At 42.5% G+C, this 26,790-nt stretch overlaps 2 protein-coding genes across 15 annotated transcripts in view; both read left to right on the forward strand.

The window, feature by feature from the left end:
- Positions 1-223: 223 nt before the first annotated feature.
- Positions 224-4,378, forward strand: sumo3b (small ubiquitin like modifier 3b). Its single transcript, XM_035175291.2, has 4 exons — positions 224-377; positions 950-1,078; positions 1,179-1,250; positions 3,307-4,378. Exons 1-4 carry the CDS (start codon positions 357-359, stop codon positions 3,370-3,372), a joined length of 288 nt encoding a protein of 95 aa, XP_035031182.1. The 5' UTR covers positions 224-356; the 3' UTR covers positions 3,373-4,378.
- Positions 4,379-8,824: 4,446 nt separating this feature from the next.
- Positions 8,825-26,790, forward strand: part of fmnl2a (formin-like 2a) — a 53,183-nt gene continuing 35,217 nt past the window's right edge. For 4 of the 14 annotated variants that reach the window (XM_047342744.1, XM_047342742.1, XM_047342748.1 and 1 more), the window contains exon 1: positions 8,826-9,582. In XM_047342744.1, coding sequence (XP_047198700.1) covers positions 9,469-9,582 — 114 coding nt within the window. In that variant the 5' untranslated portion in view covers positions 8,826-9,468. Of the gene's footprint in view, positions 9,583-26,790 lie in introns of all 14 variants that reach the window. The other 10 variants (XM_035174032.2, XM_035174038.2, XM_047342747.1 and 7 more) reach the window with 5 other exon arrangements.

The following is a 26,790-nucleotide window of genomic DNA, read 5'->3' on the forward strand; positions in this document are numbered from 1 at the left end:
GTGATTTAAGTTTCATTTTCAAACTATAACTAATAATATTAAAAGATCTTGAAGACGCCTGTTCATTAAGTTACGTTTTGACTGGATTAAATGGTTTATTTTGCAGCAGGAACCTTTTGTTTCACCCATGGGCTTCCTCCAGCGAACTCGCGGGAGTGCGCAAAATGACCCTGCGCGCTCACGTATGCGCGGCCCCGATGCACAGAGGAGCACGTGACCCCTTTGGTCGAATCACATTTTAAATTTCGGCGCGCGCCCCTGGTCCAAAACGAAAGAGCCGGAGGAGCTGACGAGCCGCTTCACCGTGAACCGTCTCCCGCTACACCTCAGGATCCTCCCCGGGAACACGCAGCAGGATGTCCGAAGAAAAGCCAAAGGTCAGTGCGGGGGTTCCTCCGGAGCTGCGTCGTGTTTCACGTCTGTCTTTTTTAGCGCTGATGGTGCCGGCAGCACGTTAACGCTAGCACGGCTAAGCTAAGTGTGCTCCCAGGCTACAGATGCCGCATTTGAGCGGGTAGATGGAGAAAACAAAGGTTCAGCGATTTGCGGATATTTTGGATTGAGGCGCAGAGTCGGTAGCGTCCCCTCCGATCCAGACCCCCACCCCGCTGCTACTACACGCTAGTTTGAGCTTTGAGTTGAGCAGTCGAGGCTAATGAGGGGTTTCTAGTGAAATGAATGATATGCGCGTTTCTTTTTCATTTGCGCCATTGTGGCTCTCTGCGCCAGTTTGAGCGATGGCTAGCTTGCTATGCTAACCCCCGGAGGGAGTGTGTAGCGCTAAGTGTGCGGCGTGTGTTGCCGGTGAAACCCTCCGCAAGGACCGCGCTCATCCGCTAAATGGGGCTGACTTAAGCTAGCTCGCTACTTGAGTTAGCTGCCGGTGAGTTTAGACACATTCCCGGTGGGTCGCTGATGATGATGATGATGGCGGGTTTTGTTGTTGCAGGAAGGAGTGAAGACGGAGAACGACCACATCAACCTGAAGGTAGCCGGTCAGGACGGGTCGGTGGTACAGTTCAAAATCAAGAGGCACACTCCGCTCAGCAAACTAATGAAGGCATACTGCGAAAGACAGGTAACTTCAATCTGCACCGAACTGACCACCAACCCCCTGTGGTCGTGTTTGTTGTCCCAGCTGCTAACGGACTGTGTGTGTGTGTGTGTGTGTCTTCCAGGGTTTGTCAATTCGACAGATACGGTTTAGGTTTGATGGACAGCCGATTAATGAAACAGACACACCTGCACAGGTTGGTGAAACACACTCTTCTATCCTGCCCATCAGCCTTTTACATGATGCATGAGTTGTGAAGCTGCACTGTCCTCAGTGTAGTTGTTTGTTGATGTTATTGATCATGGTTTAATCTCATTTCACACCATAATAGATGACGTGCCTACACACAGTCAGGCTGTTAGTAGAACTTGTTTATTCTGTGATAAGTATTAAAATGGCTTCACCACCTAAAATAGACTAACCCTGAACCCACCGAGTTACCCACCCGCTCTAATAAACAGATAAATAGGTGGTGTATAAGTTCTTCTCCTGGTCGCAAAACTCCAAGGTTTTTTCCTTTTTTTTAAAGCAATTTAAAATGCATTTATTAACATGACATGGTCATATTGCGCCTCAGCTGACTCCCTGAAGAAGGTTAAATGCAGAATTTGTGTTTAATATAAAAATACCGTGATTATAAAGACATTTTAATTGTTTGAAAGGAGAGCGACTTTGAGTTTTCTTGTATCTTTCTTTATCTTCATGCTTCCCATTCACCTGTGAAAAACTCTCTGTCTAGGGACTGCTGCCAACAAAACGTTTTGTGATACTGGTAATAATTTAGAATAAATAAGATCTCTTCCTGTCGTTCACGATTTTGAATTTGTGATGGAAAGTTCACAATAGTTTGACACAATTAAAAACCTTATCACATCAGTTCACACAGTCCGTAATGACTCAGTGAAAACACGTTTTTAGAAATCTTTGCTAATTTATTACCAACTATAAAAGTATTCAGACCCTTTGCCGATCACTTTGATATCAGGTACATCCTTTTTGCTTTAATTACCCTAGAGCCACGGCTACTAAACCTTGACTGGAGTCCCAACTGTGGCATGAGTCCTCAACGATTCAACAGTTGGTTGTGTGGGTGACCAGAAGGGAAGGGCATTGATGAGGGATCTGACCAATATCCCAATGGTTCAAAGTGTTTATTGTCATATGTAGAGTCCCTGGACAATGAAATTCTTTCTTTGCCTTGAGGCTGTCACGTCACGACTCTACAGCATTTAAAAGACAGAGCATGAGGAATAAGATTCACACCCATAGATACACTAGCCACTTCTCATCACCTGGCTAATACCATCCCCTTGTTGAAGTATGGTAATAGTGCCATCATGCTAATTACGTGCTTCTCCTTGCCAGCAACCTTGAGATTGGTCAGAACTGAGGGAAGGATGAGTTTATCCAAATAATCAGAATTACAAAACTTATTGATCCCTGCAGGGAAATTGCTTTGACAGTTGCATAACACACATGCAAGAAAAGAGAATCTAAAGTGCGAGATAGAATTGACCGACTTCTTACTTTAGCCCACAACGAGTCCAGTGTTCGTACTTCAGCATGACACTGAGCAGAAGCACGCAGCCAAGACAACCTGCTTGAGTGGCTTCTGGACAAGACTGACTGTCCATGTGAGCAGCTCAGCCAAAACCTAGACTTTCCGTTGCCATGCAACATCTATGGGGAGACCTGAATATAGCAGCTCATACACTTAACATTCAGTCTGGTGGAGCTTGAAAGGATCTGTCCGGCCAATTGGGATAATATCCCCGAATCTGGATGTGCAGAAGTTGCAGGCTTAACCGTGATAACTCAGAGCTGTAATTGCCACTGAAGGGTTGAGATTTTTGGGATCGTGTATAGTTAAAACATGATTTAGTAATGTAGAAACTTTAAAAAAGTGTATTTCAAACAAAATTCTGGAATTTCCTCTTTGTATTCATCTTTGTATTTTTTATTGTTTAACCAAGTTTTGGGTGGTGAGATGTGGAGAAAGTGGAAACAATTTTGTTCATTTAACACAAAACTCAAATGCTGCTTTCGAAACACAACCAACTGTTGGAGACATTAAGTGAATTTGTAAAAAATAAGACGATAAATTATTGACATCTTTCGCTGTTAGTTCTATTAACTAATTTCTAAAAAGTCCTCGTTGCTATGGGTAAATATTATGATCTATATATAATGTGCTGTAAAATAACTATCTGTTTTGCTGATTGACTGATGTGTAACTTGTTTTGTCCTCACAGCTGGAGATGGAGGATGAAGACACTATTGATGTATTTCAACAACAGACAGGAGGCGTCTGTTCTTAAGTGTAATGTGGACTCTGCTCTTGGAAGAACATCCACACCATATTTTCATGTTGTATTTGTTTATTTTTGTTATTTCTTTTTTTTCACTGTGCTTTGCTAACACAGTGTTGTTCACAAAATAATATTTTTTTTGGGAAGCCAGATCGCGACTTTTAGGTGTTTTATTCACAGATTAATAATTAAAAATGTTCAATTTTAAATCAGATATGGCTTTCAATAAAAAAAAAACATGACATCCTGCATGTCACAGGAATCAACCAAAATCTTTTTCTTTTCTTTTTTCTTGCACACATTCAAATTCAGGCTGGACTTATTTTAATTAATGTAAATGTTCTGATGAAAACTGTTGCATCGGAGGCAATGATTAATGTCTCCACAGATGGGAAAGTTCTTATGACATATTTCTAATGTAATAAACTTTCAGTAGTGTTATTTTTAAGAAATATTTAAAAATAATTTAATAAATTCGTGCCCATTTTACCTTCTACAGTTGCTAAGGAAAAAATGCTCGTGCAGAGAAAGATCAATATGGATGTTTTACCTCAATACCGTCACACGCGATACAGATTCAACTAACTGGTAATTAAATTATGGTTTGTTTCTGGACCAAAAATGTTAGATGAAAGAGCTTTGGGTAATGGAAGCTGACTCGGTAACAGTGGTCTTATCCCACCTTTTCAGGACCTTTTTTTTTTTTAATATACAACATGTAATCGTGTCACCTTTAGCAGTCCATCTAATCTTATATATTTCATTGTATAAATATCAAGTCATTGCTGTGTTGCCAATTTGAATACATCTGTCTCAAATCTCTTTATATTATCAACAGATTAGTTCGTTGGACTTGTCGGTCGGTAGAAATCATGTTTTGTAAGAAAGTCCAACTTCATTTTTAAAAGTTTGTTAGATTTGCAGGGTGACATTGGCAGATATTTCACCATTTTTTTTTTTTGTACATTATTCGTTGTCCCTATACTGTATACAATAAATATAGTTTGATACTCAGCTTCTTGAGTGGCTTCCCATTTGTGTGGATCTGCTATTGAATGAATATTTTAGCCATGCAGCACTACACAATGCAGGGCAAATTAAAATATTTACATCTTGAGTGGGAAGCCTGCAGCTGTTAAAAGGACTCGGATAGAGGGAGCATAGTGACTGAGTGTTGATCATGTGTTATGTCTGGATAAATATTCTGACGACCAAGCTATGTTATCTTAAAAACAAGGTTGTTTTCATGTGTGAAGCCCTGAAATGGGGGCATTTGCTCAAACATATTACTCGTGTGTCATAATTAAAACTGAAGCTCTCATCCCAAGAGGGCAACACACTCTACAGACACCAGAGGGCATTGTTGCCCTAAACGTATGACTGTTGAATCCCCCCGCCCAACAATTCACAACACAAAGACACATTTGTTGCTCCTGCACTCCAGAATTGTGAAGGCCATAACTTCACGAGCCTCCTCTTATTCAAACCAACTTCATTTCACAGATGTTACTAAACCGAGCGGCCAAGTGAACTCTGCGACGTTCTGCACACAGAGGTCTGTTTGTGCTGCCTTTATTTTTGGCATCGCCTCTGCATTTTATATTCCCTTATGGAGCCACTTGTGTTTCCCCCCGACCTCTCAGAGATGCAGCTGCAAGGTGCCCCCCTCCGCCCATACATATCAGACACTCTCTGGATTCTAGTGCACGGCCTCTTGGAAGAATAAGATGTTGTGTTTGGTCAAATGCAGAATGTTAATCGCAAAGCTTCTGATATTTTAGACAAAATGTATGCCTTGTGCTTTTATTTTCTCGAACTATGTTACAATTGACTCAAAATGAGGCCTGACTGGGAAGGAGGACAGATTCAAAGAAAGTGCTGCAAGACAAATCACACCATATAGGCTACACACATCAACAGGCAAGATTCCCATCATCAGCTCATTCCTGTTTCTACCGTTGCTGTGTAACCATCAGCTGCATCAGGGATGCCCGTGAGGCAGCACACTAACCCCCAGTAGTTTTTTTTTCCACTGCACTTAATAGAGAGACACTTTGTGTTATTGTTGCTTTAAAGCTCATTCATATGTCATGTGCTGCTCTGCTTTCAGTACAGTACAGTCAGGACAATGTGTTTGGTATTGTGACAAGAGAATGGATGGATTTAATCCAACTACGCAGTCACATGCATCTGTTTATTGTAATAGGCCTGTGTCAGTATATGATAGACATCGTTGCATAATCATTTACGATCTCTTGGGGTTTAACTCCCTTGGTCCAAGTTTCAGTGTGAGGCAGTTGTTTTTTACAACTTACTCAATAGTAATGTAACTCTTTGATACTAATGTTCAGGGGGTCCTGCTTTTATTACCTGATCTTATACCCCCATCTTGAAAATGGTCCTTGGTCAAATGGTCAAAATCTGTTTTGAGACTGTGATACTAGAATCCAATCATTTGATGTGTATCAGGTCGTACAGGCCTCGTTCTCTGTCCAGGCCTTGGACCACAAAAAGTTAATAAAAATACATATGCAGGATATGAAAATACAGAGTATACATAGATTTGTTGAATCAATGTTTTGATAGCCTATGTTTTATTCAAAATGCTGACATGCACATATCAGTGAAACTAAATTATACTTAAAAATATATATATATTTATATATTTGATCGCTAATATATAAGTTATTCATGTCACATACCATTTTTAATTGTTGACAGTTGCATTATTTTAAAAGTGTCCATAACTGAGGAATTGCTGTGGCAGTAATGGGAGACTTTAAGAAAAATCCCCAAATTGGATAAAATGAGGAAGTGATTATATCTTATATTTTAAAGGTCACAGTTCCACTTCACTGTGACATCATAATGTTCTGCAAATGGGCTTTTATTCATATTATCATGCTTTTATAATGATTGAAGTGTAGGCCACTGTAATTGTACAGTACAAAATTTAGACAAATTTCATTTGCAGTGGTTAAACATGTGACGTGCACAACACGGTGGGGAGGGGTGGTCAGACGGAGCAGATCAACTTCAGGACACGTAATGATCGTATGAGGTCAGTCAGCTGTGTTTCGCATCCTCAGTGCGTCCAGGCAGCCATTACCTCAGATAGGACACCCTCCCCTCCTGAATCAGCCCGGCATAGTGAATGAAAGCACTGTGCATCTGGAGAGCCTCTGGATCGTCTCCAGAGCTCTGCACGCTGACGTCACCCTCTGGTGTGTAATGTGGCCTCCACCCTGTCAGCAGATCAGATTTCATACTAACGCATGTTGAAGATCTCAAGGAAGCATAAACATGTCTGACTGATTGATTTTTTACAAAACAGCAGTTTCATAGGGATTCTTACATTTCCGTTGACATTGAACAAAGGTAGTGAAGACGAAGAAGAAGAAGTGGCAATTTCAGGGATTTTGGATCATTTTAGGTGTTCTTCAAAATGTTATACAGTTATATAACATATATTACAAATACCAAAAGGAGATCCGCCAAAGGTTTTGCTCCAAGGATATTCTTCTGAGGACATATGTTAGAGACAAGAGGAGAGGGAATAGTATAAGTGGAACTAATAACATATTCTCTCCAAGTATAGAGTCAATGAAATAAAGTCTACTCCTCATCTACCAGAGATCCACAGGGTTAAGGTGGTTCCCCTGCGAACTAAGGTTTTCACTGGAAAAGTACAATATACAGCAAACAAATACAATAACACTTATAAGCTACAGTACACTTCAATTAAATACAACTTGTTGTTGTTGGAGCAACTGTATGCGGCGGCTCATCACACAGATTAACAGATACACACAAGAGATGAGAGACGTCTTGAAGGGAGGAATCAGAATCATACTTTCGGTTAATGGTGAAGTTTAAATGTCCTTTATATCATCGTCTTTTCATGTTCAAGTTTCCATACATGCTTTGTCTCAGGATATATCTGCTGTTTATCGTAATGTTTCAAACCATGTGTAGTTTATTGACATTAGTAATTAGTTAATGCACTTTTTAAAGTTGCCACGATGCATCCGTTCCATGTTCCTTTGTGGATGCTGTCTCACTGTCATGGTTCACTGGCCACGTACATGGAAAGGAGACAGAAGTAACATTATTAGTAACACGTGAGATTTTCCTGCCACAGCAAGTCAACGTGTCATGTGGGAGGTAAAGCGGAACTGGAAGGACTTCCTGGGTGGAGTAATTTTAGAATTAAAATTATGAGCTCAGTTAATCGTAACCAAGTCCAGTTGTTTTGCTTTGACTGGAGCTGGTTTGAAACTCCTGTTTGTGATGGTTGGTTTGATACAACAACTCACGTGTTGGGTGTTTTTTGCGGCTGATTGAATTAGTGAGAACTTCCTCGCATCAGTTGACATGTTCATCACAGGTTTGAGGCTTCAGCTGCTTCAAGGTCCTGGTGATGTCCATGCTGCGTCACTGATGGTGTTCGCAGTAACACCTATGCCGTCCCCATATGACCTGACAGTGTATATAAAGATGGACGACGTGACAGCTCTCCAAAAGAAGCCAAAGTGTCTTGATCACCGCCTGGTGGCTGGCTGCTGTGAAGCTCATCAACCCTGCCTCCTCCATGTTAGCAGATGGGACATGGACCAAACTAAAGAGTCAAAGTACAAGTCAGATAACATTTTCTCAAAGATTGTTTCTAGCTCCAACTTTGCAAGATGGCAGCATTCGTATCCGAGATATTTTAGCTTCATTTCACGCAGCGTCTGTCTTAATATACAGTCTGCACATTTACAGGCTACTATGGAAAATATTGTTTTACATGATGATCAGTTGGGAAACCTCAAACATGAGATAAGACTATTTAAGACTATATTAGTATATTTGATTTTTATTTTATATCTTTCTATATTTTAACACTTTTACACATATCTTTGACGAGAGAGAGAAGCCTCATAATTTCATTGTAGCTGAGTATAATGACAATTAAGATTTCCCATTCTTCTTCTAAATGCTTGAATGTGTGATGAATGAGCAGCAGACACATTCACTTGTAACAAAGTGTGAGTTACTTTTTTTTTTTAGACATTCACCTTCTCTTTTGGAAAATGCAGTTTGATATGATAGTTTATGGTTTTGGTAAACGTTCTGAGCAGTGTGTTGTGTTGCTTAACATCTAGTGGCACTGGTCCAATAATCCATAAATCATTACATCACATGCAACAAGTTTATCAAACATGTTGTTCATCACACACACACATCCATAGAGGAAGTAATGAACTCACTTCATACGCCCCTGGAAAGCCCCTGGAATCACCCCCTCTGCAGGTTGAGGGGCCTCCTTCTCAGGGGCCCTTGAGGGAATGGGGTGGGGGGGGGGGGGGGGGGTATGTCTGTCACATTGGACTCAAAGTACCACAATGCAACACAGAAAAATATTGTCTCCCTTAGCTACAGCTTTGGGAGCTACGCCCCAAGAAGAAGAAGAGGAAGAAGCAGAGGAGGAAGAAGAAGTGGGAGGCTTGTGTGTGAAAGGGCTCATTGTAGGAGGGAGGGATGAGTGTGTGTGTGTGTGTGTGTGTGTGTGAGTGAGTGAGGACCCCCTCCTCTTTAACTAGCTGCTCAGCGGTGGAGGGATTAGGAGAGTCACTGCCCAGCAGACCGGAGGGAGGGGGTGTACTGCAACAAGCGTGAATCATGATCGCCGTCATTACTACAGACTGGGAGTGGAGCCGAAATTGTGCAAGATACGGATAACGGCGAAGAAGGAAAACGGTGGGGGGGCGGAAAGGCTCCGTGTGGATTCCAGTACAAGTTCCCCAGCTTTGCCCCGTGATCATGCCTCACCGGGGGCAGCGCCACCTCCACTGCCGCCGCCGCCGCCGCTGCTGCCCGGAGCCGACGCGTTGTTCCGCCGCCTCCCTCACATGTGCTCTATGCTGAAGAAGCGACCGAGGAACCAGAGCAGCGAGGAACACTGAGCTCTTACTTTAAAAACACACACACACACACACACGCGTGGATACTTCCCCTCCTTTCTTTTTTTCCTCCCACCGTGTCGGGGTCCTCAGGAGTGGACGTGGTGGCTGTTGCGGGGGGGTGGTGGACCGAGAAATAAGTTGTACTTGTTGGTCCAACATGGGGAACGCGGGGAGCATGGACCAGCACGCTGACCTCAGAGGACACAACATGCCCCTGAAGCTGCCCGTGCCCGAGCCGGCAGAGCTGGAGGAGAGGTTCGCGATCGTCCTGGTAAGAGAAGCGAAATGTTTGGGAAGTGTGCGTCTCCTCTTTGTTCCCTCCACGCTCCAGTGTCCCGGGACGAAACAGCTGTGTGAGGAGGTTGGACCCCTGCTCGTCCATTTAGTCCTTTTTCTTTGTTGTCCAGGAAAAAAAGCTGGGGGAAGAAAAGTTGATCAATAGTGTTAGAGGTTCGAGACGTTTCCCCCCAACCATCATATTTCACTTTTCACTCCTAAATATGTCAGTTTATTTTTTGGGGGCTTGGTAAGTTTTCATTCAGGTCTGAAACTACCTTGTTGTTTATCCTCCACGCTTCTGTAAATTTCCCAAGTACAGTCGCCGGAGACACCTGCAGTCATAACCTGGCACATTATTTGCTTTTATGGCAGCCTGTGTGTTTCCCCCCCACCTCCAGGTTTTATGAGCCCAAGCTCTGGATCAGGACTGAGCCTCTAAGTGCCCAGCATGCCAGGCCCCCCCCTGAAACATCTGTCACATCATAAAGTATCAGCTGCATCTGTCAACAATCATGTTGTGTTACCTGGGTGGGTGGGTGGGGGGGGACGCAGAGCATGGCCGGTGTCGTTGAGAGATCCTCCAGACTTTGAGGATATAATAGTTTAGACGTAGACACAGTTTAGACTCTTTCACTTCAACACTTCAACACTTTGTTGACTGATTTGTGGGTAATCACGAGGTTTCAAAGGACCATAGAGCTCGGGTCATAAAAGAGTTATTCATCCTCTCCCATTGTGCCTTAAATAATCCTTCTAGGTCATAGTTATGAGTGATAAATAACTTTTTGCGATCACGAGGGGTTTTCCAGGACAGAGCTCTCCAGTCTGTGGATAAAGGTCTGCGCAGAAAGAACAGGGTGAAATTTGAGAGCTGGCAAAATGTGGGTCAAACGTGATTGTCGCTCGGCCTACTGCTCTCATACACATTAGCAGCTCAGGAGAAGGAATTTCGACCTGAGCAAGCTGCCACTTACAGCCGCGTGATTGTAAACTTGTCCTGACGACAAGAAAAATGGTTTAATTTTGTCTTGGGTCATCTGATACTTTCGCCGGAAGCTACAAGCTAAAGATTTCGGTGGAAGTTGACTCATTGTGTGTCGCAGCGTTGTGTTGGGGTTCGATTGGTGCTTGTCACACGCTGATGACTCTCGTCGTGTGCAGGAGGCCGCAGACTTTGTTTGGAGGTTTGACGTCACGCTGCCGAGGGATTTGGGGCCTTCTCCTTAATCACGTCTGCCTCAAGAATTCACCTGCTTCCAACAAATTCCGAAATGATTTTCTCTACGGATCAACAAACGATTAGGATCCATAAGTAAACCTCATAGTGTTTTTTAGAATATAGAACATCTACCTGTCTAACTCGAGCGCTGGCTGTCAGAGACTCCTGGTAGCATGTCAGGATCCCCCAGCTCCCTCCCTTCCTCCTCCCTGCTGCCAGAGTGATGCCTCAGCTCTTGGCGGGATGGAAGCCCTCCAGCATTAGAAGATTTTAGTGCTGTAATCACAGCGTTAAGTGTTATTTACTGCCATTTAAACCCTAATGTGTCCCGGTCTGAGTGACGCTGACGACCTCACTTCAGTTTTAATGAGAGCTGATAAAGATGATACCTCTCCCTCGTCCTTCTATCCCCAACATCTCAGGACTGATGAATCTGGGTTTAATTGCACTTGGCCGCCCGTCAGCGACTCATTAATCATTTGTGATATTGTCAGCTAATGACAGAGCTTTACTCCGTCACGTTTACTCCCACAATGCTTTGATTAACGTCTGATCAACAGGAAAGCCCTTGATCACAGCAGGAGACCATTTTGGATTAAAGGCTTGTGCTGTGTGCGACCACACTGAAGCCCTCGCTCACCTCCTCAGAACCCTTGAATTTCCTCTATAGGACATACTGTGACATGCACACAGTGACTCCTTTCAAACACTGACTCATGAGCTTCATCATCTGAGTCGACCACAAGTTGAGTTTTTATACTGCTAAATAAAAAATTCAACCAAAGTGTCTTGACAGCCCACATGTAGTACACATTTAGACATGTGAACTGAATGAAGGATCATTTAAACTGGATTCAACCCCTTCAACATGGTAGAAAGTTAGATGTTACCAAACTGCTTGTGTGCCAGCTTGCATATTGGTGTTTTCAGCTGGTCTCACTTGGTTTGTCATTGAGTGATCTGGCTCTGCATGACTGTAGTCGCACTTTGGAAAAAACAAAATCAGGGTTTACTGCCAGCTTAGTTGGCATTTTCTTCTTCTTCTTCTTCTTCTTCTTCTTCTTCTTCTTCTTCTTCTTCTTCTTCTTCTTCTTCTTCTTCTTCTTCAAAAAAGCTCCCAGAGTGAAGTCTCTGTCATGAATCCCTGGGGCTAGCGGCTGATCTTGGAAATAGACTGAGGCTAATTGTAATGCAAGGCCTGTGCCATGATAAGAGTGGCTAATTCACATGTGACCTTGGCTGTGAAGTGAGGTTGAGTTAAAACCCAAACACTCATTGTTTAAAGTACTTAAAGGAGGTTTAGATTTCCATACAGACATAAACAGGAATCCATTCACTTTTTTTTTTTTTTTTTCAATAAGCAATTAACTGTGTGCGTTAAAGGCTTTTCTTTGCTTTGGATATTTTGTTATGAACGTTACTGGTCGTCGCTTTTGTTCTCTGGCACTGCAGCCTGGGTAGAAATCCGTTACTCTTGGAAGTGTTTTTCGTGAGCCTGCACCTCTCTTGTGGTTGCCATAGTTTTGGTGTCATCCTGTAAGACAAAGATGGGTTGCACAGGACAACCCTCTTCATGCTCGCTCTGCACAGCACAACGCTGATATCCCAGTGAGTCTACTTAAGAGCCTTTCATATCAACATCCTGGTAGATCAATTTACGCTGCACTCATTGCCCAATCAATCAAATGTTGTCATTTATCCGACCATTAGAGGGTATTAGCAAAGATTCAATGTGGCCAATATTTTTGGGTCTCTGCCTAAAAGAGCATGCTGGCAGAAAGCGGGTGAAATAACTGCGATCAATCTCTGGGAGTCACATGTACAGCAGGAGCCGGTCTGCATGCTGCACGCCGAACCACAGGAAAATGACTCTGTGTAACAGGAATGCAGCTCAGGCCTCTTGGCAGCTCCTCTGCTTCAGCTAACCCGCGGAGCCGACATCAAATTAACCGGCGCCCACGTCCAAGACGCCATCCACTTCAATCTCAGGAGCGTAGCGATCGCTGAATATCACCGGCGCTGTCATGAAAGCAGAGATGTTTACAGCCATCTCTCGTTGAAATGCCATATGGGGGCTATAGGCTTAGTTGTTGTTGGAGCTGCTCGTCTCAATAGTCTGCCCAGATTACATCTAAGCTGCTTTGTTTAAAGGCTGCCGAAGTGCCACAAGCTGCTGTTATTTGTGTTGTGAGGCACTGCATCTGAAATCTACTCCAGATTAATCACATGAGTAGCCTTCACGTTCAGCTGAGGTCTCATTTGTCACATTGGCACGACCAAGGTAGCATTGCTTTTTTTTGTACCAACAATACATCAACCTGAAATCTTTCCCAATAGCAGTCAGCTGTTTTGAACACATTTAACAAGAGTAAAGCTGAAGTTGATTTTAAAGCTGCGTCTGCGCTATCAATATTGAAATAAAACAATGGGTGTGATGACTTTGTATAATACGGAAGTGATGAACCCATAGAGGAAACTAGAATGACACTCAGTAGAGTGCACACATGTACCAAGGCCCAGCAGTCACCTTAAACCCAATCAAGCTGCACCAAATTGCACATGTACATAGATATCAGTCCCCTAAATATGCCAGTTTTTTGTCATCAAGATTATTTCCTGAGTCTTGCTCTAATGTAAAATAATAACCTGCCCTATATCGCAATGTTAAAGATAGTAAAGAAAAAAAACCTGGATACAAACCAAATTCATTTAATGAGTCCTTTCTTGGCTGACGTCCCATCCTTACACCAAATTGACTGGAAATCCGTTCAGTAGTTTTTGCATAATCCTGCAGACAAACCAACCAATAAACAAACAGATGGACAGGAATGAAAACATAACCTCCTTGGGGGAGGTAATAATTACCTGATTCTCTTGATCGAGCTTTTTAGCATCTTTTCACTAATTGCTTTGAATTTATGTGCGGCAACCATCTTCTATCTCGTTTCCAGCAGCAGGCGGCTGTTTTTCTTTATTTGTACCCATCCATACATGTAGGTGTTCTCCACATACACATAGGTGACTAATTAAAGGACAAATCTGAGTAATTGAGTATAGAAATGTGTGTTACAGATGTTTGCACACTGAATTGTTTGAACTTTATGTTACAGCTCTTTACAGTCACCAAATCTCAACCCAGTTGATCCCATTTAAGATTTTTAAGCAATGGTTTCATCTCTCCAGTTTCTTTAGTGACAAGTAGAGTCTCTGCTAAAGTTCATTTATATGGAGCAATGAACAAATGAAAGAACTGGCAAAAAAAGAAAAAAATATTGGCCAGATTGAGAAAAAACGTTGATACATATTAAAAAAACATTTAGTTTATTCTAAAAGACAAGTTTACTTTAAGGTTTGTTAGCATGTCCTCTACTTGTGTGAAGACAGTGACACCTTCTTCTCCTGCTCTCCTACATGGGACCCAGGAAGTGACTAATCTTGCCCTTCCCGTATTTTTCACGTCAACTCTTCTTCATTAAAAAGCAGAACAATGCATATTGTCCCAGGAGCAGAGGGTGAGCAGTGGCTGAATCCCGTGCAGCCGGCCCAGGGAACAGAACTGCTCTTTATTCTGTGGAGAGCCCAAGACGGAGCCTGGCACCGGACCCAGACCCGGCAGGCTGCAAGAGACCACCACACATACTCAGTGTGTGTGTGTGTGTGTGTACATGCTTGTGTATGTGCATGTGGGTTTCTGGTGCACTGGAGCCCCAGGACGCTTACCAACCAATTAGCTGTAACAGAGCTTAGCATGAAATGCTCAGGGAGCGATGAGATCCGGCAGCCAGTGTTGCTGGCCTTTGCAGGCCCACAGAGGAGATGTGAGGTGCTGCAGTGTTCAGCCTTAATATGCTGCTCAAAACCCCGAAGCGGAGCATGGAGGCATCCTGCCCGGCTGGCAGAGGGTCGTCTGATTATGTAGGAGCAGGTCTCTTGACTGTGTGCAGGCACCGCTGAGTCGAAACCACTGGGGCTTCAATCATTATTGTAGTTCTCAGTTCTGTTTTGACATCCACACATTTGGGGGTGGTTGGATTTTCTGCTCTGCTGCATGGGTGGCAGAGTTTACTCAGATTACGACAAACCAAAGTGTATTGACACTAAAATATGGCTTTTCAGAGGGTTTTCAGCACGATCACACCTGGTTAAAATGCTCCCTGACCCTCGCTTGGGATCAAGTCTCAGGAGTCAGATGAGATAGTGACCTTACGTCTCAGTTCCAGAATAAGTAGTTAAAAGTTTTGGTTGACATTGCTAAAAAGTTGTACTGAATATCAAGTATCAAGTGTTTTTAAGGAAAGAGAAACTTTCCATGGCATCTAATCCGGAGTTAGTGAATCTGTACTTGGCCGTGACTTTCTTTGCTGTAGGTCGTCCTGCTTTGGAAGCAGGTGCACGATGTTGTAGTGTGGAATAGACCACCCTGGTCCTTTCATTCCGGACACAGGCAGTTGCCAGTGTTGTCCAACAGCACCGGTCCGAGGGCCCCCACAAAAGACCAGGAGAGTCGCGGCTCTGTGGAGAAGTACATTATGGCGAGGATCTGTCAGGGCTCCAAAGTGGCAGCTGCGCTATTAAAGCGAGGTTGCTTGGCTTGAAGTGCTGCACAGGAGTAAGTGTTTTGTTGTGAACTCTTAAAAGTTAGTTCACAATCATGGTGTTGAGCTCAATCACAAAACTAAGTACGGAACAGCCTTCAAATAATCTATGTCACCGTGACAAATATCTGGTGTTGTGGCCTCAGGGTCAGTTCTATCTCATGACATTGATGGTGTTGTCATTCTGTTGTAGGGGCCTTGAGCTTTTCTAGGCAAGTTTACAGTTTGATTTTAGGCTGGTTTGCAGAATCCTCCTCATGGTTTCCTCTACTGGCTTATTTACTTGCCATCTTGTAGCTTCCTGGAACTGAATAATGTGGATCTGTGAGACGTGTCTGAAGGCAAGGACTCATGGTCTATCAGCTGACGTTTTGGAGTTGTCGGTACATGTTGCCCGTCTTTGGACTTCTAACAACTTCACGGTCCTTGTTCAGATTTGCAACTGTAACTTATACTGTTATACTTTGTTGATAGTTTACTTAAACATAGTCTCCTTTCTTGCTGAGTTTTTCTTTTCTCTCTTTGTTTCTTCTTTGTCATACATGCTGCTCTGCTTTTTAAGCAACCAGAGACAAAAAGGCAGGTTTTGTTAGGTAGGGACTTGCCAGAATTAACATCTGCACAGCAGAATGGGGAGGTCCTGTTGCATTTGAATGTACTTCATTGCTCTTTGCCAGAGTTTGATATAGGCCCCATCACAGCTACAGACAATGCCGCAGTCTGTTGCATTAGGCTTTCTTGGACACAGAAGATGAGCCTCTCACCCTGGACCTCCCACATGAAAGCAAAGCAGAGTGGACCAGCCATAGTCTCATTTCTTGTGGTTTAGATTAGCTGATTATTCTTTCCAAGTAAAACTCAAAGGCCAAAGCACAGGCTGAGTTTGTTTTTTCAAGAGAGTTTAAGGAGCACATGCCCTGTTGTTGTAGAGTTGCTTTCATTTTACTACAGTGCTATTCAGTTAAAACACATTATAAACCACTCTCCAAAATAATACAGCAGATCACAGAAGATGCCATCGTGGGAGAGCAGGTTATTTTCACACTAGTGTTCAGATGTTTTAGCTCTGACAGATTTCATTGAAATTGCTCAGTAGGACGGCAATTTGGTAATTTGGCCGATATCTATATGAAAAAATGCTTTTTGATTTCTAAAATGAAGGTATCAATCCCTTATGAAAAATGGAAATGTATTTGAGGCTTAATATTTTTCAGTTTAACCATAGGATTTATTATAGATAACTATAAATAAAAACAAAACACATGCAGCGAAATACATGGATCTTAAATTAAGAAAATAACTTTTTGTAATGTATGTAATGGCAATTCACATATCGTTTATTCACTAAAATCAAATTAACTGCACAGTGAAAGGCAAACTGATAAATTGGTTGAGCTCTATTACACACTGTATGTTCAGTGTGCTGTATCACCTCCGCCTGGCCTTCAGGATTTCTCCTTCCTGCTGTTTATTGTTGACATAAAGGCTGTGATGTGATCAACGGCCATGTTTTTCTTCGTTTTATCAAAGTCCCGTTCAGCCTTTCTTCACTGGATGAGATAGAAGCACATTGCTGCGTTGGGCACCTGTAGCTCAGAGGACATCGATCATCTCATTAGAAGAAGTGACTGTTTAGCTCTTACTGATGAATTCTTCTCTGTTGGAGGGATGATGTATTTGGATGTGAGGGAAATCACCATGGTGGGAGTTTACCACAGATTTGGGGCTTTCTGGTAGCAGAGATGCCGAACTGATCCCATAAGTACACATAAAGCAAAGAATAACCTAAGTCTGTCATGTCAGCTCATGGTCAGTGAAGGGTTAAAGCTGCCAGCTATAACATTCAAGCAAAAATTGATAAGTATATCTTCCATACACCCTGACAGCTGGCTAGATATAGTTTTCCATATCAGCGAAAACAAACAGAGCACACCCCTTTCTTTGTGTCTGTGCAGCCTGTTACAGTTTCCCTGTGAGTGCATGTGTTAGACAACAAGCCAGAAGAAACACCTTTTCCCCTTGAAGAAGTCTGACTCTGTTACTAACTCATGTTGCATTGTTTTTTTTAACTTAATGCCTGTTTGTGGAATGTAGTTTGTCCCTTTTCAAACAGATCCCGCTGCGTGGCTGTTAGGAAACCTCTCATTGTGCCAGTTATGTGTTTATACTGGAGTAAACAAAGCCAACGTAATGGCACCACATCGTTGTCAGATGGCAAAGTTGTGATGTTTAACACAACAGCGTCGGTCCTGCCATGCCGGCTCTCCCGACATCCCGCCTGTGGTCGCGTAAAACATGGGTGACAAAATGAACAGTAGCTACAATACATCTGATAATGTTTAACACAACCCAAGGTTTTGCTCCATGAAAATAGAATTGATGCCCACTCACTGACGTGTGGCCATAGATTGTAAATAAAGATGAACGAAGTGTCTCATCTTCCTCCCACTGAAGCTAAAATATACCAGTCCTGCAGTAGCGATCGTGGGATGGAGCCACGGTAGCGACGTCCCATCTATACACATCCTCGGCTAATCAGGAGCATCAACTACCTAAAATCACAGAAACACTCTTTGAGAAACATTTTTTGACGTGTATTTTGACTTTTTTGTTTGTTCTATGTCCCATCCGCTGATATGGAGGAGGTGGGGTTTATGACCTATACTGGAGCCAGCCATCAGGGGGCGATCGAGATGCTTGGGCTTCACTTTTGGGGAGCAGTCATGTTGTCCATCTGTGTGTGGCCTCTTATATGCAAAGGATGACATTGTTACATATCCTGTGGACATGGAGGAAATGATTCCCTTTGTAAATAGAGCAAATACAAACTGTCAGGTCAAAACTTTATTGATGACTGTGATTGTATTTGTAGTCAACAGCAGACGCATTAAACGCTCTGCAAAGTTATACTTAGCAACAGTATTTAATTAGTCAGTGCTTACAGATTCCCTGTACATCCCACGGCCTCCTACTGAAACAAAAAGGTGTTTTCTTCAAACATCATGTAATTTGAAGTAAACACATGATTTCATTCTATGACACGCTGCATTTACACTACTAAGAGCAGCTGTTTTTGTTTGAGATAAACAACTTTCCTGATTCCTATTCTTTTGTCTTGCGGAGCTGGAACAAGAACACGAACTCCACCTCTGTCCAGACTCTTTCACAACCTCGCAAAACATCTGGCCTGGCTAGAACTCCTCTGTTTTCGTGCATCACTTATTTTATTTGGACAACATCCTGCTGCTCCAAACAATCTCCATAATGTGTCCGGTATTTGGATAATGTCCAAAATACGAGACCTCATGCATCAAGCCAAAGTGAGTTACCCACAACTCAGACATTGAAATCGACTTTTAGCCAGATATTGTATATTTGCCCACAACACAGCCCACTAAGTGTTATGGATTTGTATGTCTTGTTTGAAGGTTTGGTGAAGAAAACACGTAAAAATACAGAGAAATTTGACCCTTCACTCAGATTGTTCACACAGGAAGTAGAATGTGGCTTCTCCCACTTGCAGCTGCTGCATTGCATTTATATGACTGTTGATTTAACTTAATCATTAATCATATACAGTTTGGTATTTGTCTTCCTGGATGCACTGAGTGCTTGACGTTGGACTCGCATGCACGTGTTGTGATAACGTTTGACGGAAGTACATGAGAAATAAAATCCACTTCGCGCCTGCTAGTATTTGTCAAAACATTGTTTGATTGGCTGGTGCCTCCATTGCTGCATGAACGGTTTTGCTTTGCTCAACTTCTGCTGTACGCAAAAATGTGACCTATTTCACCAATATGAGCTGCTACAGAGAATTAGTTTGCATTGGTGTGCGTAAGGTTTCTTGCAGTGGCACAGACGGCACATTATTTACTGTATCTAAGATTATAGTCATCGCCTCGAAGGTAAATGAAAGGAATTTGGTTGGAATGTGCCCGTGAGAGGGGCCTCAACCATTTGAACTCACCATTTGGTCAAGGGGCCATTCCAGTGAACAGCTCCGCAAACATAAACACCACGTCCTGATGGTGTGGGCTGCTGAGAAGGGGCAGGGGGTCCAGGGGATTACAAAGCTAATCTGAGGACAGACGGGGGACACCTGTGCCCCCAAAGAATGCCGAGGATTACGGATCCACGCTGTGCTAATGAGGGGAGGACGGTGCAGTTTGGATGGCACATGGATAACACATAGCCTGTCGTACTTTATACCTTATCGCTCACCAGCTCTAAGCAGCATGGCTCCTCCACTTCACTGCTGGGTAAACATAGCAACTTTCCGTTCATGTTCAGTTGTGCAGTCGGTCACGTATTTGTACACCTGGGGAGGAGAACGTGTACTGGCACACTAACCTCATATCAATTATTTCAAAGCACAGCAGATCGGTGACTGATAAAGCTCAGTATTGAAAGAGAACAGTGCAGCATCCAGTCATTTCCGGAGTATTGAGCAATTTGCAATTTTGTTTTATGACGAGTCGTCAATAACTAATGCAGTCAGAGGGTTTTTTCCTGTTGTGGCATGCAGCGCGGTGTCTGCAGCGCTGGTTTAGAGAGACAGCGAGACATTTTATGAAGGGGAATAAATTAGAGGAATGTTGTAACGTTGATTTCAATGACAAATGTTGCTTATAAAACCGAAAAAAACGGTTTTGATGATTTGGATCGAGTAATGCTGCATCTGCTTGGTCAGGTCAGGAAGCCTGGGGTTCTTTATGATAGTGATAAAGTAATGGGAGAGCGTGGACGTGTCTTAAACACATCCCAGCCTAAGTCCTTGAGGATAAATCAATCCCTGCTCTGAGAGATATCTGACAGGAGGCTGTCTCTCCGTCTCTTTTCCTTGTTCCTGTGTGTAGCTACATCAGAGGAGGTGGAGTTCAGTCAACCGCTTTCAAGAAACCATGTTCAAGAAACTCTTATTTTTTCCTCACCAGAGCTTTTGAGCTTTATCTTGTGAATTGGCTTTAAAAAGTCATCACATCCATGTAACATTTTTTTACTTTTTTTCCCCTACTCGGCTCATCACATTTTCTGCAACTTTACTCCCACAAAAACTTTTTCAGTTAGTCGAGATGCAGATGGAAGTTATGTTTTCACCCCCTGTCCATTTGTTTGTTGGTTGGTTTGTATTTTTATAAGCAAGATTACACAAACATCTGGTGGAAGGATGCAGTCTGGGTCAGGGGGTGGATCCAGGGATTTATCATCACTTTCTTTAACATTGTGAGATCGGGCGTGTTTCAACATTTTCCTTGATTTTTTTTTTCTGAGAATAATTGATGACATGGATCTGGATGAAAACAATCAGTTAGTGACTGATATTTATGAGAGTGTGTAATTTGGTGCAGATCCAAATAAAAGTCTGGATTCAGTGAATTTAAATATTGTTGGATGGGCCTTGTTATTTCTAGGGGATCACAGAACAGTAGAGAATCTCCATTGTACCACTTCCGTTCCTTTTTCTCTACTCTGTCATTTATTAATGTTCATGAATTTGAGTGATACTAATACAGATGAGCGTGTATCAGGCACATTTAACAAAGGGGTCTAAAAAAAGTTCTTACAGTTTGTGCAAGTACCTGCTTTGCATTTGTACATTTAGTTTTGTGACAAAATTTCAGTATGCTGGATATATAGCAAAATAAGCCCACTAAAGTATAGTAGTGGCTGTAAGTTTTAACTGGTTTCAGTATTGGATGATAGTACTTGTTTAGCCTAGTTAAAGGTCCTTTTTTTTTTCTTTTACACGGACTCCTCTCCGGAGAGTAATGAGCCTTTCTACCACCCCACACTGTGGTCTGTTTGCACACCTTGACTTGTAAAATATTCCCTTTTTAGACTCATCCCCATGTTGAATGGATGGCTTCTGAGTTTTGTTAACACAGTCCACGTCTTTCCTCAGCAATAGCAACTGAAACGGGTCCTTCATGTGGGCTGCGTGTTTGCTTTTCTGGCCCAGCTGTGCTGTGAAGGCCGTGCCTCCTCAGACCTCCTGGAAGGGGGTGGGTGGTTGGTGGTGGGCTTCGGGCCAGCTGTCTTATTTTTTACTCCTTTTTTATGACTCAGGCTGCCTAATGAGAGGATACGTGGACAATAATAGACCGTTTTTATGAGGCTTAAGAACTGATGTGAGCTGAACACAGACATAAATTGATATTAGTTGCACTGGTTTAAGTTGAGCCACTGGTTGTCATAGTTACACAAGGTCCAATATGGAATACCTTAGCTGCACCATGGTTTGATCACAGTCATTTCTGCTACAGCCTCTCAACAGAGAGTTTAACACTCGATATCGTCAACGTCCTCAAGCACGGCCAGAATGTAGTTTACATCTTTGTCCAAGTTGTACCTGTTGTTCTTTTGAAGATTCTAAGTTCTAGTTTCATCGTATAGATTCAGCAAATTTAAGATTTGTAGCAGTTGATCTGTACGACAAGGTTTTCAGCACTTTTTAGTTCGCATTTCAGCTTTAAGTATTGCAGGGATAGAATAAAAAAGAATGGAGCAGTTACATGAAGACCTGCAGGGTAGACGTGCATACTGCAAACATCCAACAGCCGCACCTTACAGCTTCAGCTTTTCTGTCTTGCAAACTGTAATCATGGGCATTCCAACCAAAACGAGAACCAGTTTGTTGGTTTGTGCGTTTTTAATCCACACTAAGATGTTTATGGGGTCATTTTGGTGTCTGCTTGCTCACAGAGATGCAGGTCACTGAATATGTGTGGAGTCTTTACAATCCTCTCTCGTCAATGATCACCAGATATTTACGAGCCCAAAGAGAAGAAGTAGCGTAATGACATGGGTTGCCGTGTGTCTTTAAGACTTTATGCTCGACAGCCGTTAAGTGTCTTGAACCTTATACATAACATGTAGCTGATGGCTGTTTGATTGGGTCTGACCTTGCAACAGGCTGGTGATCATAACGGACATCTTGTCTTTGTTATTAAAAAAAAAAACTGTTTTATTAGCAGACTATTGCAAAGATAAATTGAGTAACACAGAGCAAGGCCCTGAGCTGACACTTGCAAGCATAGGCGCACACACACCTACACACACACATGCATGCACATGCTTGAAAGGTCCGGGGTTATTATCCATTCTTTTTACAATACGACACTGCTTAGCAAGCTTTTTGTGCTCCAAAACCAAACCAAACATATAATTTTGTGATGCATCGATAATTGCGTTCATATTAATTCTAATACAAAGCAGAGTTCTACAGAGTATCCAGTTAATGTCCTGCTGTACACGGCCTGTTTGAGCTAAAAGTCATTGCACTTATGTTTCTAAAGCAATTCATTGAGTTTCAGCACAGATGTGCAACAGCTGCTTCGAGCACGAAGCGAGCCTGGAGATGCTGAGGCGTTAAAACCCCGCATTTCACAGGATCCAGCACGGCCATTTCCTGAATCCCCCTCCCTTAATGTGTGATTCTCCCTCACGCTTTCGTCTCTTGATGTTCGTTGCTGGTTCACATCCATTATTCTCATGCAAGAAACTTCTTCAAGTTAATTTGTTAATGACAATTTGAAGCTTGTAATAGAGATTCTTCTCCATGAAACACTCCGTCACACACTTTGCATTCGCCCGTTTTATCTTTAGGTTGCAAACCCTCCACGCAGCTGATAGGAGGATGGCAGACAGCTGAGTTATCATGTTGCTTGTTTTTACAGGAGGTTGCTCAAAGTGTAGATCTACACATATTCAATGTCAGAACATCTGTCACCGGTTTATCAGATTGTTTTTTCTCATTTCTCAGACCCAGTGGTTGGGCATTGCTGGACGTGTTATAATCCTCCTTACTTTGTTGGAGCTACACTTTAATTACGGTGGGATTTACTAATGAGTCAAATTTAGACATGGGTGGATCTGTGAGGGTGGTCTGCCGTCACGTGTTGGCGAAAAGCCGCCGCACCCTCCGCAACAGTTCCCCATTAATAACACAGATGCACGCAGACACACACAGGCCCAAATCGTGCGGGTTTAGATGCGGGGTAACCTGACCCCAGAGAGCTGAGTACCTGTCACCGCTCATTAGCACTGGGATGAAATGAAGGCTGGTAGAAGTGGTTCTTTGCTTTAGTTGGAGCGTCACCAAGCAGGAATCCCAAAGCTCAGTGCAGCCGCAGCGTCTCTGAAAACCACCCAGTCACCCAACAACGCTGCAGGAGCTCAGCACCTATATCGAGCACCCACGTCATCACACCAGCCTATTTATATCCAAACCTATAATCTAGACATAACTTATATCATTTACTCTTTTTTTTTTTTTTTGGTTGTTGCTGTGAAATCCTTTCACACTTCTCTGTGTAAAATAGCGAAACCGCCGGTTGCTTCCTTTCATTTCATTTGAAGGTCTGCTCGGGTATCAAATTGTATTTTAATGTGTTTAGGGAAGTGGGTATAAACGCCGCTCATCTGGTGAGCCGCCAAACTGAGTCAATATGATCCCTCCTGACTCCCAATTCCCTGCAGTCAGCATAGCAGCAATCAGCCCGGCGTGTAGCGTCGAATACTGAATACTGATGCAATTTCCTGCCCACTCTTGTAGAGAGGAGTGGAAGGGCTACAACCTGGGATTAGACCAAATAAAACCCACGTTTTGTGCTTCACATTGATTTTGATGCATCTAAAGATAAACACACCGAAGACAAATTGTACTCTTATTTATTTATTTATATATATATATATACTCTTCTATTAGGATTTCACTTTGCAGGCTTATTGGCTCCTGTGAAGTAAATCAATTGAGCCTCATCAATATCTGTTTATCCGCCAGTTTTAATTATGTGAAGGACAGAAACATAATGGAGACAATGAAACAACTGCTCTCAGTGGAACACATAACCCTCATGACACATTTAAATTCACTAGATCCATTTTTGTTTGGATCTGCACCAAATTACACACACTCATACATTCCAGTCTCTTAAACACTGCTGATTCATCAAGATCCACGAGTTATTTTCTGAGAAATCAACGTTCTCAAAGTGAAAATAAAAATATCCTGGATCTGCCCTCCCGTCCCTCTGCCTCCTCAGCATCTCTCTCCACATTGATTTTTCTCTTACCAATGCACTTATAATATTGAAATGGATGATTTTCCATAATATCTTATACAAAATGAAAAGCTCTGGAGTAAGTTGGGGATCAAACCACTCAATCAGTGTCCCGCTCACCAAACCAGGTTCCAACCAGGGATATTCCTCATCCATCTTCCTCTCGCTCCCCCCCCCCCTGTGAGCTCTGCTGGAAAATCCAGCGGAGACAAAAAAAAAAAGTGGAGGCCGAGCACTGAACACACACTCTGATAGATGATCCAGCCCATCAGGCGAGCAGTGGGGGGAGAGCCCCAAGCTGAGCGCTGCATAATAGCCATGTTTCCCCCTGTTTTTCCCTTACCAGTGGAAAATATTCTCACAATACCATTTGTCACATCTTTTAAGACTGAAAGTTGCACACGAAACACTCTTGATGCAGCTTTTTAGTTTCATGTAAGATGGATTTGCCCTGGGGCGTCTAAACAAATCTCAAGCTGGGTAACATTTTCTTTGTGGCCAAATTTGCACCATGTACTTTATGTAGGTGGTGCGATTAAGTGCAAGGTTAATTGTCCCGAGCTTTTTTAATACGCACGAGGGCGTGGTGAATCACAGTTGTTACTGAAAGAGCCAACTTTCTAGACGACTGCAGAGGTGTTCCAACATGAAGCAGATGTGGATAAAGGACAGCAGGATAAAGAAGGGAGTTGTGTAACAGTTTTTTTTGGGGCATCAGGGGAGTAGTTTCAGATATGGAGTGTTAACTAGTAGAGAGATATGTCCTGAACAACACTTAAGGGGAATATTTGACGTTTTGCAATCGGGATAACAAAGGAAAGGAAAAGAGACAAAAAGTTCTTCAGTGTAAAGCAGCAGCTTCTCGGTTCATTGTAATTTTCTTTGCAGTACTTGTCTGCAGCTTTTCACATGGCAGATATTTTGGGATCTTTCTCATTAGTGGCTTTTCTGTTTCCAAAGAGTTGGTAACTGGTTTCCAGGATGATGTTTTAACCTGGTTTGACAGGAAAAAAAATCTAGTCCGGGGAAGCAAATGAAGATTTGTTTTGGCTTCTCCTTAACAACAGTTTCCAAGGTGCTCTGAGAAAGAGGCCTCAAGGTTTCCCATGTCTGCAGCGGAGCCGCTTCGTGAGCATGTTCAGTGACTGTTGTAGTTTAACTTCTAGTCTGTCATTGCTTGAATTGACTCTATAATTAATGTCAGTCTCAATGTCTTAATCATACTACAATGTCAATCAGTAGAGTGCGTAGCTCCACCAAGGCCCAACAGTCCCCTAATGAAACCCCATTTAAATCTGCTTGATCCAGAATTATATTTAGATCTGCTGCCAATTTCTCACCGATCCCCTGAATGTGCCTTAGTGTTTACATCTAGATCAGTGAGTGATTCCCTGGGAAATTGGTTAAAATGTTAATGTTCTCTTGCAATGTTAAAGAAAGTGAAAAGAAAAAAATGCTGGTTCTGATGTTTTTGTGCGGTTCCATGCCAAAATTAAATGGCTTCTTTCCTGGTCCATGTCCCGTTCCTCCAAGTTTCACAGAAATCTGTTCAGTTATTTTTTGGGTGATCCTCCTGACAAGCAAACTAAAAATAGCAGATTTCTGTGAAGTGATTCAAATTTCTATTTAGCCAGTACAAAATAAAACTTTGTCCGTTATCTATTTTATTATTATTTTTTTTCTGCTGGCCACTCACTTGTAATTTCACAGTTTTTAATAGGAAATAAAGTTGTTTTAAGCATCTCTTTTACCACATGTCAACACTGTTTGTTTCAAACCAGGGACTTTTGTTAAATGTTATTCCCCTAGTTTTCTCCTTATGTTTCCTTTTGGTTCCTCTTCTCCACTATTAAGAAAATGTCCTTAATTAGCCCACTCAAGGATAATGACATGCTGTAGGTTATGTGGACCCCTTTTTTTTTAAATTTACTTTTTGCATAAAATTTGGTTTGTACCTTTCTGCTCCCATGAGGAAGAAACCCCATTGTGACCTTTCTTTCTTGAAATGCCACCAAACTACATTTAGCCTCTTCTTTAACTTCTGTAATCTAAACCCTTTATAAAGATCAAGTGGAGGGATTATTCAGATCAAGTGCAGCACCGTCACCCATTGTTTCAGAGGTTCCTGGTGACATGGCATAGAGTCTGTAATTGGTTTGTAAGCAGGATGGCGAAAGATAAGATCTCTCTTTTCTCTCTCTGTAACAACGTTTATATCTTCCATGTGGAGATCATGAATCCCTTTACCTCCTGTGAAGGAGCTTCATTGTTTGAGTTGGTGTGTGTGTGTGTTTTCAGTTATTACTCGACTCATGTGACTG

The sequence above is a fragment of the Hippoglossus stenolepis genome, chromosome 13 (genome assembly GCF_022539355.2).
Source record: "Hippoglossus stenolepis isolate QCI-W04-F060 chromosome 13, HSTE1.2, whole genome shotgun sequence".
Lineage (NCBI taxonomy): Eukaryota > Metazoa > Chordata > Actinopteri > Pleuronectiformes > Pleuronectidae > Hippoglossus > Hippoglossus stenolepis.

Bases quoted from the DNA above. Each gene is read 5' to 3' on its own strand.
- sumo3b (XM_035175291.2), top strand. From the start codon at position 357: ATGTCCGAAGAAAAGCCAAAG. The intron at 378-949 runs GTCAGTGCGGGG...TTGTTGTTGCAG, and splicing joins TGTCCGAAGAAAAGCCAAAG to GAAGGAGTGAAGACGGAGAA. The intron at 1,079-1,178 runs GTAACTTCAATC...TGTGTCTTCCAG, and splicing joins AGGCATACTGCGAAAGACAG to GGTTTGTCAATTCGACAGAT.